Source organism: Protomyctophum bolini (genome assembly GCF_963924005.1).
Source record: "Protomyctophum bolini genome assembly, chromosome: 12".
Classification (NCBI taxonomy): Eukaryota; Metazoa; Chordata; class Actinopteri; order Myctophiformes; family Myctophidae; genus Protomyctophum; species Protomyctophum bolini.
In genome coordinates this window covers 6575332-6594276 of record NC_137873.1, presented here as the reverse complement: position 1 = coordinate 6594276, position 18945 = coordinate 6575332, and the positions used below count along the sequence as shown (strand labels likewise).

At 44.8% G+C, this 18945-nt stretch overlaps 1 protein-coding gene across 1 annotated transcript in view; it reads right to left on the bottom strand.

Moving 5' to 3' along the window:
* Positions 1–8637: 8637 nt before the first annotated feature.
* LOC308325443 (catenin delta-2-like) overlaps positions 8638–18945 on the bottom strand; it is a gene marked incomplete at both ends in the record, with an annotated part of 160386 nt that continues 150078 nt past the window's right edge. Inside the window, 6 exon segments of the mRNA XM_080777935.1 lie at positions 8638–8964; positions 10012–10088; positions 13932–14060; positions 15672–15798; positions 16706–16790; positions 18430–18715. Of these exon segments, the coding sequence (XP_080634061.1) occupies positions 8638–8964; positions 10012–10088; positions 13932–14060; positions 15672–15798; positions 16706–16790; positions 18430–18715 (1031 nt within the window).

Here is an 18945-nt window from a genome sequence, read left to right as displayed (position 1 = left end):
CAGTTCATGGACACTTGTTATTGTTTGTTGTTGTTTATGATGACTTGAGTTGAAGTTAAAGGAAACATGATGGCCAATTGGACATGAACAATGAACATGATCATTTGATTTAAAATACATTTGAATTGATTATTGATTGATAAAAACGTTTCAATGATGCTAATTAATTCAGTTTATTTAATTTACATTTCATGAGTTTATTATGTTTAAAAACTGTTTAGAAACGAATTGAGCAAAAAATGAATTGATTTAAAAATGAGTTGATTAAGAGACACTTAAGTAAAAATGATATTTAGGTGTTTAGAACATGTAAAGTATGTGTATTGATTGAATGTGCATTATACTTACATTAGTTCTTTTTTATTTTCCCTTTAAGGTTTTTCACCTTACCTGACTTACCCACTAACTGACTTACACAATACCTGTACAACTGTACTCAACTACAAAGTAAAGAAGAGTAAAAAGAAGGAAACTGTGTGGTCATTGTATGAGTGAAACCCATTAACAATCTCCATATGGTCTGTGCCATCCCTTTCAAGCAGGGAAACTGCAAAAAATACTAAATAGCTTGACAACCAGTGTTAAGATGCTGTGTTTAGATTACCCCACCTGAAACTAATCTATAATACGATATGGGCTATAGCCCATGGTCCAAAATGATGAGATACGAGGCTAACTTTTTTTCAAAATTTCAAAAAACATGGGCTATAACCCATCGTTTTTTTATTTTTTCATTTTTTTCAAATCCTCAAAAATGATGAAAAGCGGCGTGCTATAGGTAACATGTGAGCTTTATCCTCTAATTCATGGGCCTGGATTTTTTTTCCAAAATTTCAAAAAGCTCACATGTTACCCAAATAGTTGAATACACAAAAGCTAAGGCACTGGTACTGGTACTTCTGGTTTACCGGAACGGGGTTCAACTCCCTGCAGTGCCCTGCAGGAATTGAGGAGTATTGCGGAGGAATTGCGGAGTATTGCGGAGGAATTGCGGAGTATTCCGGAAAAATTGCGGAGGAATTGCGTAAATTGCGTAAATTGGAAATTGCGGAAATTGAAAATTGCGGAAATTGAAAATTGCGGAAATTGTGGAAATTAGAAATTGCGGAAATTGGAAATTGCGGAAATTGCGGAAATTGCGGAAATTGCAAATTGGGGAAATTGCGGAAATTGAAAATTGCGGAAATTGAAATTGAGGACTATTGCGGAGGAATTGCGGAGTATTCCGGAAATTGAAAATTGCGGAAATTGCGGAAATTGAAAATTGGGGAAATTAGGGAAATTGAAAATTGCGGAAATTGAAAATTAATTAAATTAATTATAATTATACTGATTTCATTGGATATCATTGGTCATCTGACCAGTTTCATTGGCTTTCATTGGATCAAATCGACAGGAACTGGAGCACACACAGCCCAGGAACAGTGTGGATAGAGTGTTTCGACCCTCAACCACAACACTGTCCAGTTGGCGGGTCAGCAGTGATTGGTCAAATCACTGCCCATCTCATCCAGGCCTCCAGCTATTGTCATTTATTTCTATGCCAGAGCCAACAGGAGGCTCCACCAGGCCTGCCTTGTGTGTTCTTGGGGGATTGCAGGCACTTAGAGAGGTCTCTAGGACTCATGTGGTTTGCGACCTGCCACCCCCCCCCACCCCCACACACACACACACACACACACACACACACACACACACACACACACACACACACACACACACACACACACACACACACACACACACACACACACACACGAGGCTAAAATGGCTGCCACGCTGACCTGTGGCCGCACCTCCTCCAAGTACCACAAGAGGGCATCGACGACCATTATAACATCTTTACCCATGAAGTATAGGCTATATTATGCACACAAAACATGCATGTAGACATCTCTTGCACACACACACACACACACACACACACACACACACACACACACACACACACACACACACACACACACACACACACACACACACACACACACACACACAAAGAGTGATGGATCATCCCAAATGGCCTCGCAATTAAAATGTAAAAGGAAACAATAGAATATTCCATCTCTTGCATTCTGAAGCATGGGAAAGCATTCTGAAGCATGGGAAAGCTATCGATGAGAGAAACCATCCAACACTGCATTTTCACAAGGCCATTTTCATATAATGTATATTTTTAGGAAAACCTCCAAAACGGTGGAACCTTATCACGTGACGTGGTGGAAAGTAACTAATGACATTTACCCAAGTATAGCCTACTATAGGCCTATAATACTTTAAGTACAATTAATGTACTTTTAACTTAGCCTATTGGAGTATATTTCAAATTGTCAGTATACTATACCTCTCTACTAGCGTTTCATGTCAAGAACCCCTACATTAATATGTCGCGCAAGAACCCCATATGCAAGATTTGAGGTGTTAAAAAGTGTACAGTATTTGTTAAAAATCATGCTTTTACGTGGACACGGCGACATTGTTCTGTAGTCACCAGGATGATATCGTTGTGTCATGTTGTAGTATTGTTTTGTATAGTCATCACCAGGCAGGAACAGTCAAACGGAACTTCCTTTTCCCTCAAACCGCGGAAGAATAACAATAAAAGCTCTCGTATAGCCTGTAGCTTTTATTGAGAAAACTCGGTTTGAGGGAAAAGGAAGTTCCGGATGATTGTTGACTATACAAAACAATACTATACAACATGACGTATAGCGATATCTTCCGCTCCCGAACCGGATTATATAGCCAAAATGGAATGCTGCCCAGGCTAGTTCCTAATTAACTATCCATCATTGTCATCATCACTTTGAGAACACACAGAACAATTAGGACCCCTGACACTTTGAGAAACCCAACAGAACAATTAGGACCCCTGACACTGTGAGAAACCCAACAGAACAATTAGGACCCCTGGCACTGTGAGAAACCCAACAGAACAATTAGGACCCCTGGCACTGTGAGAAACCCAACAGAACAATTAGGACCCCTGACACTGTGAGAAACCCAACAGAACAATTAGGACCCCTGACACTTTGAGAAACCCAACAGAACAATTAGGACCCCTGGCACTGTGAGAAACCCAACAGAACAATTAGGACCCCTGACACTTTGAGAAACCCAACAGAACAATTAGGACCCCTGGCACTGTGAGAAACCCAACAGAACAATTAGGACCCCTGGCACTGTGAGAAACCCAACAGAACAATTAGGACCCCTGACACTGTGAGAAACCCAACAGAACAATTAGGACCCCTGGCACTGTGAGAAACCCAACAGAACAATTAGGACCCCTGACACTTTGAGAAACCCAACAGAACAATTAGGACCCCTGACACTGTGAGAAACCCAACAGAACAATTAGGACCCCTGGCACTGTGAGAAACCCAACAGAACAAACGACTCCCGAAACCAAAGGCTCATCGGTGGTCCGTTTATATTTCTTGGAGCATAAGTTGCAATCTGTTCGAGGCAATAGAAAGATTCACATTTTTTTTGTTATTTTTTTCCTTTTTAAAACACATTTTCTTTTGTCTAGCAACAAAAAGGTTACCGACGTCAATATCTCCATACATACAGTACATACAGCTCTTTACAGCATGTCAAGGATTTCTCCCTCGCCTACGGTTTTCACAAAGGGACGTCATCATTTAATAACGTTTTCCAGACGCTTGATAATCATTTAAAAAGAATTAGGATATGTTTCTGCTTTTTCCGTCCAGTGTTTTCGGTGGGGAGGGGGGGGGGTCGGGTATAGAGAGAGATCGAGACAGATGTTTGCGTCATCGTAAAGTTCATAGATCTTTCAAGCATTGGAAAGGTGACCCTCTTTCTTCTAGGACCTCTAAAACATCTGTATAAGGGTCTTCTAGGACCTCTAAACATCTTGTAAGATAGGTATAGGGGAGGACCAGGGTCTGCCTGCCGCCAGCCACTGAGAAAATGTTTTCATAACTGGTTATTTTTCTTTTCAAAGTCGACTAACGTGCCGCTCGATTTCAGATTGATCGACTGCGGAGGGACAACATACTACGACTCATGCATACACCGGTGCACTTTGATGCTGAATTTAATTAGGAAAAAAAAAAAGACCAATTGATCAGAATACGAAACTCTATAGTATGCCTATCATGCAAATTGGGGCGGGGTCAGGGGGGGGACATTTCTTTTTATGGTGGACATCACCCCCAAGTGTGTGCGTGTGTGTGTGCGTGCGACGGGGCATCATTGCGTTAGGCTGGTCATCAATGGGGAACGGAACATTCTGTAAACACTTTGATAGCCTATAACGTATTTTGGGGCGAATACTGTTAATGTCGTATAGCTGGGGTTGGTACGATTATTACATATAATGGTCTAATCGCAATAATTTGAATTGCAATTGTTTCGTCATAATCGTCATAATTGTTCCGATGTTGAAAGATGTTCATATAACAAAAAAAAGGAGAAATGGCTGATCTACAAGCCTGTCACTTCATGACATTGTAAATCAGCTATTTCCGCTATTTTTACTTTCTTTTTTTAAGTATAAAATTAATAAAAAAATGTCAGTAATTTTTCAGTTATGTCATATCAGGCCCTGTGCACTTTTTTTATTACGAAGTCTAATTGGCAAACAGAAATGCAATTTCTAATCTGTTCCAATTTCCAAACGTAAAAAAAAAAACAAAAAACAATTAATCGTCCACTTAAAATGTGTAATGGATCCGTGACGGCGCTATAGTCGTTATAGCACCTGTTTGTTTTTTTTAGTTCTTCTCCCTACAGTATATGTTCAGAGACGTCTATAAGGATGGATGACCGCTGGGCCGCTACGTCACTTCAGAGACGACGACCGCTGGGTTCCTGGTCGACCCCCACAGCGCTACGTCACTTCAGAGACGACGACCGCTGGGTTCCTGGTCGACCCCCACAGCGCTACGTCACTTCAGAGACGACGACCGCTGGGTTCCTGGTCGACCCCCACAGCGCTACGTCACTTCAGAGACGACGACCGCTGGGTTCCTGGTCGACCCCCACAGCGCTACGTCACTTCAGAGACGATGACCGCTGGGTTCCTGGTCGACCCCCAGCGCTACTGTCGGCAACGACATTATCAACTACACACAGTCAACAAGTTTCAGTGTGAAGACCAGAAAATAAACTGTGAACAAAAACTCCTAAACATGTTCGTTGTCTCGTTTTTTGTTTTGTTTTTTTTGTTTGTTTTTGTTTTTGTTTTTGAACAATTCCATAATGTTGCCGCTATAGGTGACATCCACATCTGCACATAAAAAGTATATATATTTATATTTATATAATATATATCCATACTCTATTAACAGCTTTGTCTACCATGAACTTAGAATTTTGCCACCTATATCCGGGAAGAAAAAAAAATCGTTTTCTTTTTTTTAAACTTTGAACATTGATTATTTTACAACACAGAAATCATCTAATTTTATACAGCTTTGGAGGAAGTGAGGCTCCGCCCGTTCACAGTCAACTCCTCTGTCCATTAAGTTTGTTCCAAGTTCCTTAGTGGTGCAGTTAGACGGTTTATCCCAGTAAAACAGATTGTTTTAAAAAAAAAAATAAGAAAAATTATAAAACGACAACAACGGCAACAACAAAAACAACGCATTTATACAAACTGGCATCGTGATGTTATATATCCAGAACACGTGACGTCGTGTCGAAAAATTAAGCTTCGTCTGAACTCTGAACTCCCCCGCGCACATTTTCTTTACTTTCACCCGATCCTCGGCTCTTCGGCGGAAGCCGGGGGGGGGGGAGGGGATGAAAGAAGTTCACCATCCACGTTTGGCACGTTTAAAAACAAAACCCACAAAAAAACAGACATAATGAACACAGTTTTATACACGTAGAGAGAGAGAGAGATGAAGGGGCTCGTCTTCAGGCGAACACAATGGGCCTTCGTTCGCTGTGTAAATGTTTGCCACCGAGTCGACAAACTAAAGCTAGTGTCAAGAAGGAGAAGATGATGGTGAGGGAAAGGTGTAGAAAAAGGCGCTATTGGGGCGACTCGTAAAAGGGGGGGGCCGCAGTTCCACCCTCAGAACCACCGTATGAACCTCGAAATACGGGCCCGTTTTGGCAGGTATGTATAATATTCCGCTGTCCCGTACGTGATGTGCTGCACAGTAAAGAGAGTAATAATACATGGAAGAGAAGCACCGTCTGGGACATACTGTAATAACGTTCCATACATAATATCCACGTTTCACATCCTTTTTTTTTAGCAAAAACCCACTGAAACCGTTCCGTGTCAAAAAAAAAAAGCTTACGACTATGAGATCTTGCATGGTGGTTGTGTGCGGATATCATACGTGTGCGTGCGTGCGTGCGTGCGCACGCTTGTGTGTGTGTGTGTGTGTGTGTGCGTGTGCGTGTGGGGTTGGAGGGGGTGGGACAGAGTAAAGTGAAACTGACCCCCCCTCCCCCGATCGATGACCTCACACAGAAACGTAGTGCAATGTATAGGTATACACAACACCTCTCCACGACGTATACGTCAAATACTACTGTATACAACCAGAGAATTGATTAAAAAAGTCGAAATAAATTCAAATAAAAAAATCTTACAAATGGCCCCCAAAAATAAGTCTGAAAGTCTTTGTGTCTTTTTTTTATTTTTTGTGGCCCCCCTTCGAGGAGATCGAGGGGACCATGATGTGACACAGAAGAAAATCAAAAACAAAATGTTATTTTTGTGTGTGTGTGTGTGTGTGTGTGTGTGTGTGTGAGACAGACAGCTATTATCCTATAGCTGCATGTTGTGCTTCACATTACTAAAAAAACCCTCCATGGTTAGTTGGTTACTGTACTATACTGTATATGTCACAGATTTTACAGTTTCGTTTAGCTTGACGTCATTTTCCTCCCTCCCCTCCCCTCCCGACAAGTCAGTGGCCGATGCGCTCCGCTCGCACTCCGATATAACGCTCCGAGAACCTCTTCACCGCGACCTTGCATAATTAGCCTGCCTTCAATCCATCCCTCATTCCTCATTCCTTGTCCATTCATCCATCTCCCTCTCTCACTCTCTCTCTCTCACTCTCTGTCTCCCTCTCTTACTCTTTCTCTCTCACTCTCTGTCTCCCTCTCTTACTCTTTCTTTCTCTCTCTCTCTCTCTCTCTCACTCTTTCTCCAGTGTTGATTTTGACTTGAGGTGTTACCGTGTTTTACGATCAAGTTTTTTTTGGGGCCGATCCTGATTCCTGATCACCGATTGTTATTCTCACGATGTTTAGGCCTTGTCACAAAGACGAAAAAAAAACAATATTATACTATATATCTGATTGACTTTTATATACCACTTTAAATGATACAGGTATAAAAAGATCGGTTTCTCCTGCAGATCGGGTAAATTAATTTGGAAGGAAAATCTACAAGCTTAATGTAGATCGGCTATTTTCAGCATGAAAACCAAGTATAACGTCAGGCATTACGACGCCATCATGGTCCGCCACGGTCAACTGTAGATTTAGTCGACTAAATTCTTATATTTAGTCCACTGAAACTAAAAGGTAAAACATTTCAGATGACTGTAATATGACTAAAACGTAACCCGAGTTTTATTCAAAGACTATGGCTACAACAATATCAGAATTTGCTGTCAAAATCAACACTTTCTCTCTCTCTCTGTGTCTCTGTCTCTCTCTCCCTCCCTCTCTCTCTCGCTCTCCCCCCCCCCCTCTGTAGTTCTACATCAGTCTTCCTTCTTCCTCGCTAAGTCCTTCCACATTCCAACGCGTTCTTTCAAAATAAAAGTCCTATGGTGGTGGTGGGGATGTTCCATCGGTCTATCAGCCTCCCCCACCCCCCCCCACGCCCATTTCTCCGCTATAGCTAACGTAACATCTGAGCGCTCTGCCGAAGAAAAAATGTGTCCGTTTGGTTTTGATGGTGGTTTTGAACATGCACATGCATGGGCCGGGCCGGGCCGCTCCTCTCTGGTCCTACCCCCCCCCCCCCCCCCCACCACACACACACACACACGCACAGCCCACCCCCCCCCCCCCCCCCCCACCACACACACACACACACACGCACAGCCCCCCCCCCCCCCCCCCCCAATCCTCTTCCCTCAGAGACGGGTCTCTGAAGGGCAGCGTGACGTATAGCATCCTTTTCCTCCTCTTGCCTTAAAAACGACGAGAAATCCTCACGAGTCTCAGGGACGGACAGACGGACGGACGGACGGGTTGGTTGGGGGGGGGGGGAGGGGTTATGAGTGGTGGGGAGGGAACACATCTCACCCCCTCCTCCCCCCGCACAGGGGTGTAGCAAGAGGGGGGGGGGGGGGGGGGGGCAAAGAAAGTGGGACTGATTTACTACACAGGAGCCCACGGTGGGAAGCCTTGGGGCTTCTCGAGCAAAGAGAACATTGATAGGGGGCGCCATTTTTAGGGGCCCCCCCACAGTGAATGCTTGTCCCCCCCCAAAACCAGGGCCCAGAATTTGGTGCTACACCCCCTCGCTGCTGACACACACGCAAACACACACACACACACACACACACACACGCTCCAGTTTCCCCTCCTCTTCATCCTCGCCAGACCCAGAAGAAGTCCCGGGGCGGTGGCGGTGGGTGGGTTTCCGGGGGGTATAAGCGTGCGGCCGGGTTCTGGTCCTCGTCAGACCCAGGAGTCGGGCGAGGCCGGGTAGTGGCTGGTCTCGTAGTTGAGCTCGCTGTACGGCCGCGACGCCGAGTAGAAGTCCACGTAGTTGCCGGTGGACTTGAGGCCCTGCAGGTGCATGATGTCGCCAGGGGCGCCCCCTGGTGGCGGCGGCGGGCCGCGGCCTCCGCCCACGCCCACGCAGGGCACCTGGTGGTCCTCGTAGAACACCTGCTGCTCGTCGCCGTAGTTAACGCCCACCATGCCCACCACGCTGCCGCCGCCCCCCGGCGGCGGGTTCTGGAAGGGCGGGTAGGGCTCCGAGGGCATGCCCTGCGAGGACACCTGGTGGACACACGCGGCAGCACAGCATGCAGCGGCGTGTGAGTGAGGAGAATGCCAGAGGAGCAGAGGTGGGGAAAAAAAAGGGAATATCAGCAACTCTCTTGAGAATAGTTTCTTATGAGAGTCTTTATTAATGAGACGAGTACACATAGCAGCAGTCTACCTAGAGTAGACTGGAACTCACCTATGCTTTATTTTATTTTTTAATATATATATATATATATATATATATATATATATATATATATATATATATATATATATATATATATTTTTTTTTTATCCCACGATTTTGTAACCCATTGTTCACCCCTGTGTCAATCATCTAATGTGATCCTGGGCTCTACACACCCTCCACCAACCTAGTCCCCATATATGGGGGACAAGGGGAGAGCAACGGACTTGAACTCATATGCTTCCTTCATGCCTGAGTGTCCAAGTTGCTCCTTTACACCTGACAGGGGGGAGTTTCCCTGGTTGGACGTAGCGCGTGGAAGGAACACGTTATTCCAACCAGTTCCTTTCCCCTCCACCAGGCGCCCCGGCTGGCCAGGGGGAGGCAGTTTAGAGACCAGGATTACTATGCTATTACCTATGCTTTCTATGGCATAGGCAGCTATATAGCAACTATATACAGCTGCAGGACATGACACTAATTAATTAGAGCAACAGAGAGAGGGAGGAGTGTGTGTACGTGTCTGCGTCAATTTAACAAAGGTGCAGACGATCAGAAATCAGCAGAGAGAGAGATCCGACGTTTGCGCTACTCTATGCCGAATTAAAGTTAAAGTCAATTCCATTCCTCCCTGAGAAATGGCAGCAGAAGTTGCACAAGCTCAAATATGAGAATCAACACCCCTCCTCTGTATTGCTGCTATTTAGCTGGTTATACTTGAGGTGGCCACTAGGGGAAACCTTTACCTGGTCATACTTGAGGTGGCCACTAGGGGAAATAGGGGAAACCTTTACCTGGTCATACATGAGGTGGCCACTAGGGGAAACCTTTACCTGGTTATACTTGAGGTCGTCAGTAGGGGAAACCTTTACCTGGTTATACTTGAGGTCGTCAGTAGGGGAAACATACGCTCCTCTGTGTAACGTGGAAGACCCTCCGGAGATTTGACCTGCCGGGGGGGGGGGGGGGGGGGGGGGGGGGGACAGAGAGAGAGAGAGAGAGAGAGAGAGAGAGAGAGAGAGAATTCAAAACGTGGCACCTGGAACCAACTACTGTGGCTTAATTACACAGACAACATCAAAGTGCTTGACATAAACCTCTCTTAAAGTCTCTCTCTCTCTTTGTAGCAAAAATACTAATAGCAACTAAAACTAAACATTGGACAGCCAACTATATTGCTGCTCAATTCTTTGCTCAAATTCTAGAAACTAGAGCACATACTTGGAACGATGCAAGTTGTAAATGCATGCCCCACACAGATATTATGTGTGTCCTGTGTCCTTTTTATGCCTATAATATGGAGTTATTTGTCAGGCATGACCAAATATGGAGTCTATGCAGACGTCAGAATGATGTCAGAACAGGCCAGCTTATGGAGTTCTGTGTCGGGCATGTCCAAATGGAGTGGTGACCGACTCGACACCGGCCAATGCACCCCCCCCTGTGGTGGTGTGGAGAACGCGTGTGTGGAATTTGAAGTCGGTGGGGGGGGGGGGGGGGGGGGGGGGGGGGGGGGGGGGGCGAACGGTTCTGGAGTTACGTGGCTTACGTACAGTATACAGTACAGAGCATATAGTATAGGCGTCTGAATCTAGATCGCATAAACTCTCTTTGATGAATCGTGCAAGCAGCGCTGGGCGGGAGGACTGGAAGCAGTGAATTAGGCCACCTCTGACACAGCTGGGAGGCTCTGAGCAGGGAGAGGTCAAGCGTCTCTGAATCCTCCCTGTGGTTGTCCGTCGGCACCGCAACGTTCACACCGAGAACTAGACAGACACGCTAGAGAGTACGCTCATGAGAGCCATAGCCAACAGCAGCCCGGGACTCCTGGATCGCATATGTGACTACATTTGACTGAGGGACTGCCATTGGATTCGTTTGAATTTTTCATATCATATGAAAGCAGGGAATCATAGCTTCAAATTGACATGTTGGTTGTTCAGTTTGACCCACCAGTTTTGGAGATATGGCTTATAGAGTATAATGTCTTGCAGAGAAACAGCGAGTTGAGAAAACAGGCTTGAAATGTTCACTTCTGTGGTCTCTAACATTACACCTATAGCTACATGTTTAAGCATTTATTTCATATTTACATGTCTTCTGTGGTCTCTAACATTACACCTATAGCTACATGTTTAAGCATTTATTTCATATTTACAGTTCTTCTGTGGTCTCTAACATTACACCTATAGCTACATGTTTAAGCATTTATTTCATATACATGTCGATTTCAGACACTTATTTCAGACATGCTCTAGTATGTGAAGAGTCTGCCTGTAATATTAGCTCATTAAAAAAAGAAAAAAGAAAAAAAAGTTTTCTACTCTGGTGAAAAGCTGGAATTTGCGCGATGGCAGTCTCTCAGTCAAATCTGGTCAGTGTTATAGTATTACTAATATGTTACTATTTTCCCAAAAGTAACTATAGTTACTACAACCTCCTCCCAGTTGGGAAACCCGTTCCGGGTCACGGCACCAATGTAACGCCCCGGGATTCTAACTTGGGTCTCTCGTGTGAAAGTCCAACATCTTTAACCACTAGACCAGTGGTTCCCAAACTGTGGTGTGTGTGTGTGTGTGTGGCACCCCTTGTGCTGCGCGAACGCCCTCTAGGGGGTGTGAAATGTCTAATGGTGGTGCTATGGTTTTATTTTAAATATATTAAGTAATGCAGAATATAGCCTAGATGCTGCATACAGTATATTATGCCATATTCAGGTTCATATGTGTGCATATACACACTAAAAAATGGGTGGGTCAAAATAACCCATATTGGGTTATTTTTAACCCCCCTCCTGGGTTACAAAGGGTCCTATTCAACCCGTGGGTTATTTTGACGCAACAAAATGGGTTATTCATTTTGGCCCATAACTTGGGTTATAACTTGGGTTATAAAAATAACCCATTCAGAGGGTCAGCATAACCCAACTTCCAAGTTATTTTGACCCATAATGTCGGTTATGAATGAAGCATTATTGGTTCAATCAGTCAATCAATCAATCGATCAATAAATCAATCAATCAATCAATCAATCAATTAATCAATCAACCAATCAACCAATCAATCAATCACTCCCAACTCTCTGAGCCAACAATAAGGTTACTCTCAGAAAATTAACCCAGAAATCTTATAACCCATGAATTGGGTCCCTATATCCCAGGAAATGGATATGGCTGGGATGGGTTACGTAAATAAAGTGTTTTTACTGTGTATAGTTGCCTCATTGCCTGCAAGAGGCATGAAAACTCTTTGTTGGAGCAACCATCAACAACAAACCCTTTCCAACAGATACTATACATATGAATGGGAAAAGGGGAGAGAGACTGACCAAACAAACAGACATTTAGATTCATGGTTTTGCTAACAAATCACATAAAACAACATATCACCAAATAATACCATAACAAAACACTAAACACGACGGCCCATAATATACACATTCTAATATTCAAATAATAACACATATAAGAACAATAACACACGGTCCTTGGCACCCCAGTGTATGCTGGGAAATGGACTTCCTCTAACCACTCCCATGGGGTGTGACCTATCCGACCCAACAATGGGGTTACCCTTAGAAAAATAACCCAGAAATCTTAACCCACTTTAAAAACCCATTAATTGGGTCCCTATAACCCAGGAAAATGGTTATGGCTCTGGAAAATAACCCATAAATATAACTCAACGCTAGTAACCCAGGAATTGAGTTACAGAAATAACCCACATGTTTTTAGTGTGTAATATGTGGATAAAAAGGAAATATATGTCTCTATATAGCTCATGCAATTTTTATTTCCATGGCACCATGTGGTGCATCAGCTAGGTCGGGAGGTAACAGGGGGTGCATGCGGCCAAAGAGGTTGGGGGACCGCTGCCCTAGAGTAGACCAAAGGAATATCCCCATATGGACTGGTGGAGATATTAAGACTTCTGAGGCCATCGGGCGTCGACTCTGAGCCGCTCTGCTGCCACACATCCTGTACGGCGGAAGCGTCTGGACGTGGTGTGAGTCGACCGTCTGACTCCAGAGAGTCGAGACCGACACATTTAGAACGGATTTGGGTCGGCGTCCAGCAGAGCATGCACTGACTGACTGTACACAGCATTCCTCCTCACACCGACTACTGGCTGCCTAACTTTACAGTACGCTTCGTCACACGACAGGCATGCGTCGCGCCATCCAAAAAAAACATACGTTATGCTTTAAGCTCACATCTCCGCGGGAGTCTGACAGTGGGGGCAGCGGTGGCCGAACGGTTTGCGGAGCGGTCTTGATATCGTGAAGGTCGCTATATAGTTCATATCCCCGGACCGGCACGTTAAAATGACCACCGCTGAAGTGCCCTTGGACAAGGCATTGAACCTCTACCGTGAAATGTTCTATATGAGCAGGGCCTGGCTGTAAACAAGTTCTTGAGCTTAGTCCAGTTACCCTGGGTAAACATAGTACCTTTCCTTTCCTATCTCTCTGTGTGTGTGTGTGTGTGTGTGTGTGTGTGTGTGTGTGTGTGTGTGTGTGTGTGTGTGTGTGTGTGTGTGTGTGTGTGTGTGTGTGTGTGTGTGTGTGTGCGTGCGTGTGTGTGTGTGCGTGCGCAGCAGTAAAAGGGAGAAAAGTGGTGCGACGTCTACAAAAGGCCCCCTGAGCTGAGTGGCAGTGTTTTATCAAAGTGTTTGTGTAATGACTATACTGTGTGTGTGTGTGTGTGAGAGCGTGTGTGCGTGTGCGTGTGTGTGTGTGTGTGTGTGTGTGCGTGTGTGTGTGTGCAGTCAGTGTGTGTGTGTGTGTGTCCTACCAGCCATGGCATCCTTCCTGGATGTGTGCTCGCCCTTGTTGCCATGGTAACTGGCATTGCCCGTCGACTCGTAGTCCACTTTCCTCTCCTTCAGCGCCATCATCTCCCTGGGGGAGGCGGGAGCACTCACTGCACGCACACACACACACACACACACACACACACACACACACACACACACATGGACACACACACATGGACGCACAGTCGCACACACATAACCCGTCATTAAGTTAATCATCAATGTAAAATTAATTGTGAGATTCAACTGGAGGAGTCGTCTGTATAATTAAATGACTAGTCACATTACTTTCTCTCTCTCTCTCTCTTTACTGCGCACACGCACACACACACACACACACACACACACACACACACACACACACACACACACACACACACACAGTCACACACACACACAGTCACACAGTCACACACACACACACAGTCACACACACACACACACACACACACACACACACACACACACACACACACACACACACACACACACACACACACACACACACACACACACACACACACACACACACACACACACACACACACACACACGCTCACGCACGCCTGTTTGTTTGTCCACAGGGATCAGTCCCTCTCGGTGGCTTCTCTCTCCCCCTCTCTCTCTCCCCCCCCCTCTCTCTCTCTCTCTCTCCCTCTCTCCCTCTCTCTCTCTCTCTCTCTGTATCATTATCCAAATTGCACCGGTTCATTTGGTCATTAATGCAGTGCTGCGAGGGGGAGGGGCCAGCTTCCTAAATCCTCCAGTTCCATAAACCCCTTTCCACCGCACGCACGCACGCACGCACACACGCACACACACACGCACGCACGCACGCACGCACGCACGGTCACACACACGGTCGCACGCACGCACGCACGCACGCACCAAGCCGAGGCTCATGGGCCTACGGCGCTTCTCCATTGTTTAACGATGGTGTAATGGAGCGCAGGGGGTGGATATTAGAGTCCTTAGAGACTTCAGGCCCCTGAGGAGGAGCAGGACAACTTAAACCCTGTTTACTTAGTCATACCAGAACCCCTTTAAAACAGATCCTCTACAAGCTCACAGTGTGTCGTGTGATGTGACGCCGTGTGTTGTCTTTGGCAGCAACATTTAGATTTTTATAGTTTTAGTCATATAGTCTTTTGAATAGTTTTCATTTCGTTTTTAAGTCAACTTTTGTCACCTGGAATGTTTTAGTGTTGGTCTAGTTTTAGTCGACTAAATGCCATAAGATTTTGGCCAGTGTTGGACAGTAAGGAGTACTAGTAATATATTACTGTAATATTATTACCTTTCCCAGAAACAAGTATAGTATAATTAAATACTCTGCCAAAATAGTAATATTATACTCTCTATCCATGTGAAAGGTGCTGAGTCACCCTGTCTCACTCTCTCCATCCATGTGAAAGGTGCTGAGTCACCCTGTCTCACTCTCCATCCATGTGAAAGGTGCTGAGTCACCCTGTCTCACTCTCCATCCATGTGAAAGGTGCTGAGTCACCCTGTCTCACTCTCCATCCATGTGAGACAGGGTGACTCAGCACCTTTCAAATGGATGGAGAGTGAGACAGGGTGACTCAGCAGTCAGCACCATGGAAACTTCAGTTAAAACCTTTTAAAAAATATATAATTTCTGTTATTTTGTTAGTTTTAGTTGGCTATAAAAACCTTGCGGGAGACGCTCCTCCGGTCAGAGGGAACTACACGCTCACCTGATCGATTGTTGGGCGACGTTCTCACGGGAGAGATGGAGGGCGTTCGGGACGAGGAGTACGGACGCTGTCTGTCGCGCTCTATCGTTGAGGAGGAGCCCACGAAGTGATACTGGGAATACCCATCCTGGGGAGGGGAGGGGAGGAGAGGAGAGGAGAGGAGGGGAGGGGAGGGGAGGAGAGGAGAGGAGAGGAGAGGAGAGGAGAGGAGAGGAGAGGAGAGGAGAGGAGAGGAGAGGAGAGGAGAGGAGAGGAGAGGAGAGGAGAGGAGAGGAGAGGAGAGGAGAGGAGAGGAGAGGAGAGGAGAGGAGAGGTGAGTGACATGATATTATATCATAATGTTTGGAATAACTGCACATTTTACTACATTGGAATAATAATGAATCCTAATCAATACTGTATTATCATCCCCCTGTTTACAGTCTCTCGTCTACATGTCCCCCGACGGTACAATAAATACATGTATATTCAATGACATATACACTAGTATATCAATGTCTCCTTTCATTATGACGCGATACATACTGTACATATATCAATGTCTCCTTTCATTATGACGCGATACATACTGTACATATATCAATGTCTCCTTTCATTATGACGCGATACATACTGTACATATATCAATGTCTCCTTTCATTATGACGCGATACATACTGTACATATATCAATGTCTCCTTTCATTATGACGCGATACATACTGTAAATATATCAATGTCTCCTTTCATTATGACGCGATACATACTGTACATATATCAATGTCTCCTTTCATTATGACGCGATACATACTGTACATATATCAATGTCTCCTTTCATTATGACGCGATACATACTGTATATATATATCAATGTCTCCTTTCATTATGACGCGATACATACTGTATATATATATCAATGTCTCCTTTCATTGTGATGCATTGTCTGTAATGTCTCCTTTCATTGTGACGTGATACATACTGTATATATCAATGTCTCCTTTCATTGTGACGTGATACATACTGTATATATCAATGTCTCGATGCATTGTCTTATACCTTCTTGTAGAGGCTGCGGAGGTCCCGGTACTGCCACATGCTGTTGAGGACCTGCGACGCGGCCTTCACCACCTTCGGGGTGTGCCTGGAACGAGTTTGGTAAGAAGAGAATAAAGACTGACTGACTGGTCAACAGACTGGTCGACAGACCGACCGACCGACTGACTGACCAATCAAATGGCAGGACTCAATGCGTATCGACTGATGAATACTAATTTCATTCCATAATCTCCAGGATCTGAGTCAGCCACCAACGCACGTTGCTGTTTTTCTTTGTTTTGTTTTTAAATTGTCTAATTAGTTCTGGTGGTTGGTCTATTTTCCTGTAGATAACCTTTTCTTATTCTTTGGTTGTTAGAAAAAAAGAAAGAAAAGAAAAATAATTCTCCATGTCAATGCACCAATACGTAGCAGAGATAACGCATCTCTTTGTTTCCCTTTGTAACAAAGAGTTATTTGAATTTCAACTTTTGTTCCAAATTAAAGGGAAATTGATAGAGCAGAAGACTTTTTCTCCTCTCTATCGCTTTGTAACTTAGTTTTCCAAACTATAGCTTAGTGCTGGTGTTCAGAGCAAACGTGTACACTTAAAAGTTTTTGCAAAAAATGTTAATGACGTTTAGAAGATTTAGAACACTTTCCTGGGGATCTTTATGTGTGTAATATATGTGATTTTAGATTTTAGGCAGTGAGCCCAGTGTCTCTGATGTCACGGACACTGCGGGCTCACTTAGTTCCTTCCTGGACTACAATTCCCATAATGCTTTGGTGCACTGCTCCTCCTTGTGGATAGGGGGAGGGGCTGTCTTACTGAGACAACAGGTGGGCGTGTCCTGCACATTAAAATTACAAATACTGTACACCTTTTTGAAACAGTAGTCCTTCCTCCTTATCTAATAACAATACCCATGATGCTCATGATTTAGGGTGGAAAAAATTCATGACACTCATAACACAAGTATATTTACAGTAGTAGAGATGTCCCGGTATTGATCGGCCCTTATTTGTCATATCGGGTCATATCGGTCATTACTATCACATTAGGTATTGCTTGTTTGTTTTGTTCTTTTTGCTTATAGTAACATGGTCTTATTGTGGGTTGAAACAGTGGGGTGGGAGCTATCTTTGGGAGAGCTTTGTTCTGTTCTGTTTTGTTTTATTGTCCTGTCTGTATGTATGGTTGTACTGTTGTATTGTTTTGTGAACTGTATTGCACAATGTATCCGTGTTGAGGACCTCGTCTAAAATGAGATGTGACATCTCAAGGGGCTTATCCTTTCAATAAAGGTATATATATATATCTGTGAATATGCCAGTCTAACCACCGATCCGACACAGGGGTAAGGAAGGGGTTGACACTATGGCAGGTAAATAAAATGTTGGGACATGTGAGGTTTGCTTTGGAGTTGCCCAAACTGCAAGTGCACATTTGAGTGAGGAGTCTGCTATAAACACAACACCAGAAGCTAGATAGCTATAAACACAACACCAGATATATATATAGCTAGATAGCTATAAACACAACACCAGATATATAGCTATATAGATTGCTATGAACACTGGTAACAGTATTCGGTATCGGCTAACACAGAAATGGAGGTATCGGGACATCCCTATACAGTAGTACTTGTAAATGTACATTTACAAGAGTACTACTGTAAAGGGATTTCCACCACTGCATGCATGGCTCTGGGCTGGCGGTTGTCTCTACTTGGACGACGTACTTGTCTCCCTTGCTGCGGGCGATGCTGATGAGCTTCTCGATGCCTCCGGCGTCCCTCAGGGCCTTGGTGTTCTCCATGTTCTTGGTGATGACCTCGTGCAGCGCGCAGCAGATGGCCGTGATGGTGTCGTCCGACATGGTCTTCCCCGCCGCCTGCAGGCTGACGCCGCCGCCGTTGTTGTTGGCTCCGCCCCCTCCTCCTCCTCCTCCTCCTCCTCCGCTGCTGCTGTTGTTGTTGTTACTGCCTCCGGGCAGCCGGTGCACCAGGTCCCTCATGGCGTACTTACCTGACAATTTACAATGTATAGGCATTTAGCAGACGCTCTTGATCTAAAAATATTTTTTTTTATCCCACAATTTTGTAACCCATTTTTCACCCCTGTGTCAATCATCTAATGTGATCCTGGGCTCTACACACCCTCCACCTTAACCTAGTCCCCATATATATGGGGGACAAGGGGAGAGCAACGGACTTGAACTCATGCTTCCTTCATGCCTGAGTGTCCAAGTTGCTCCT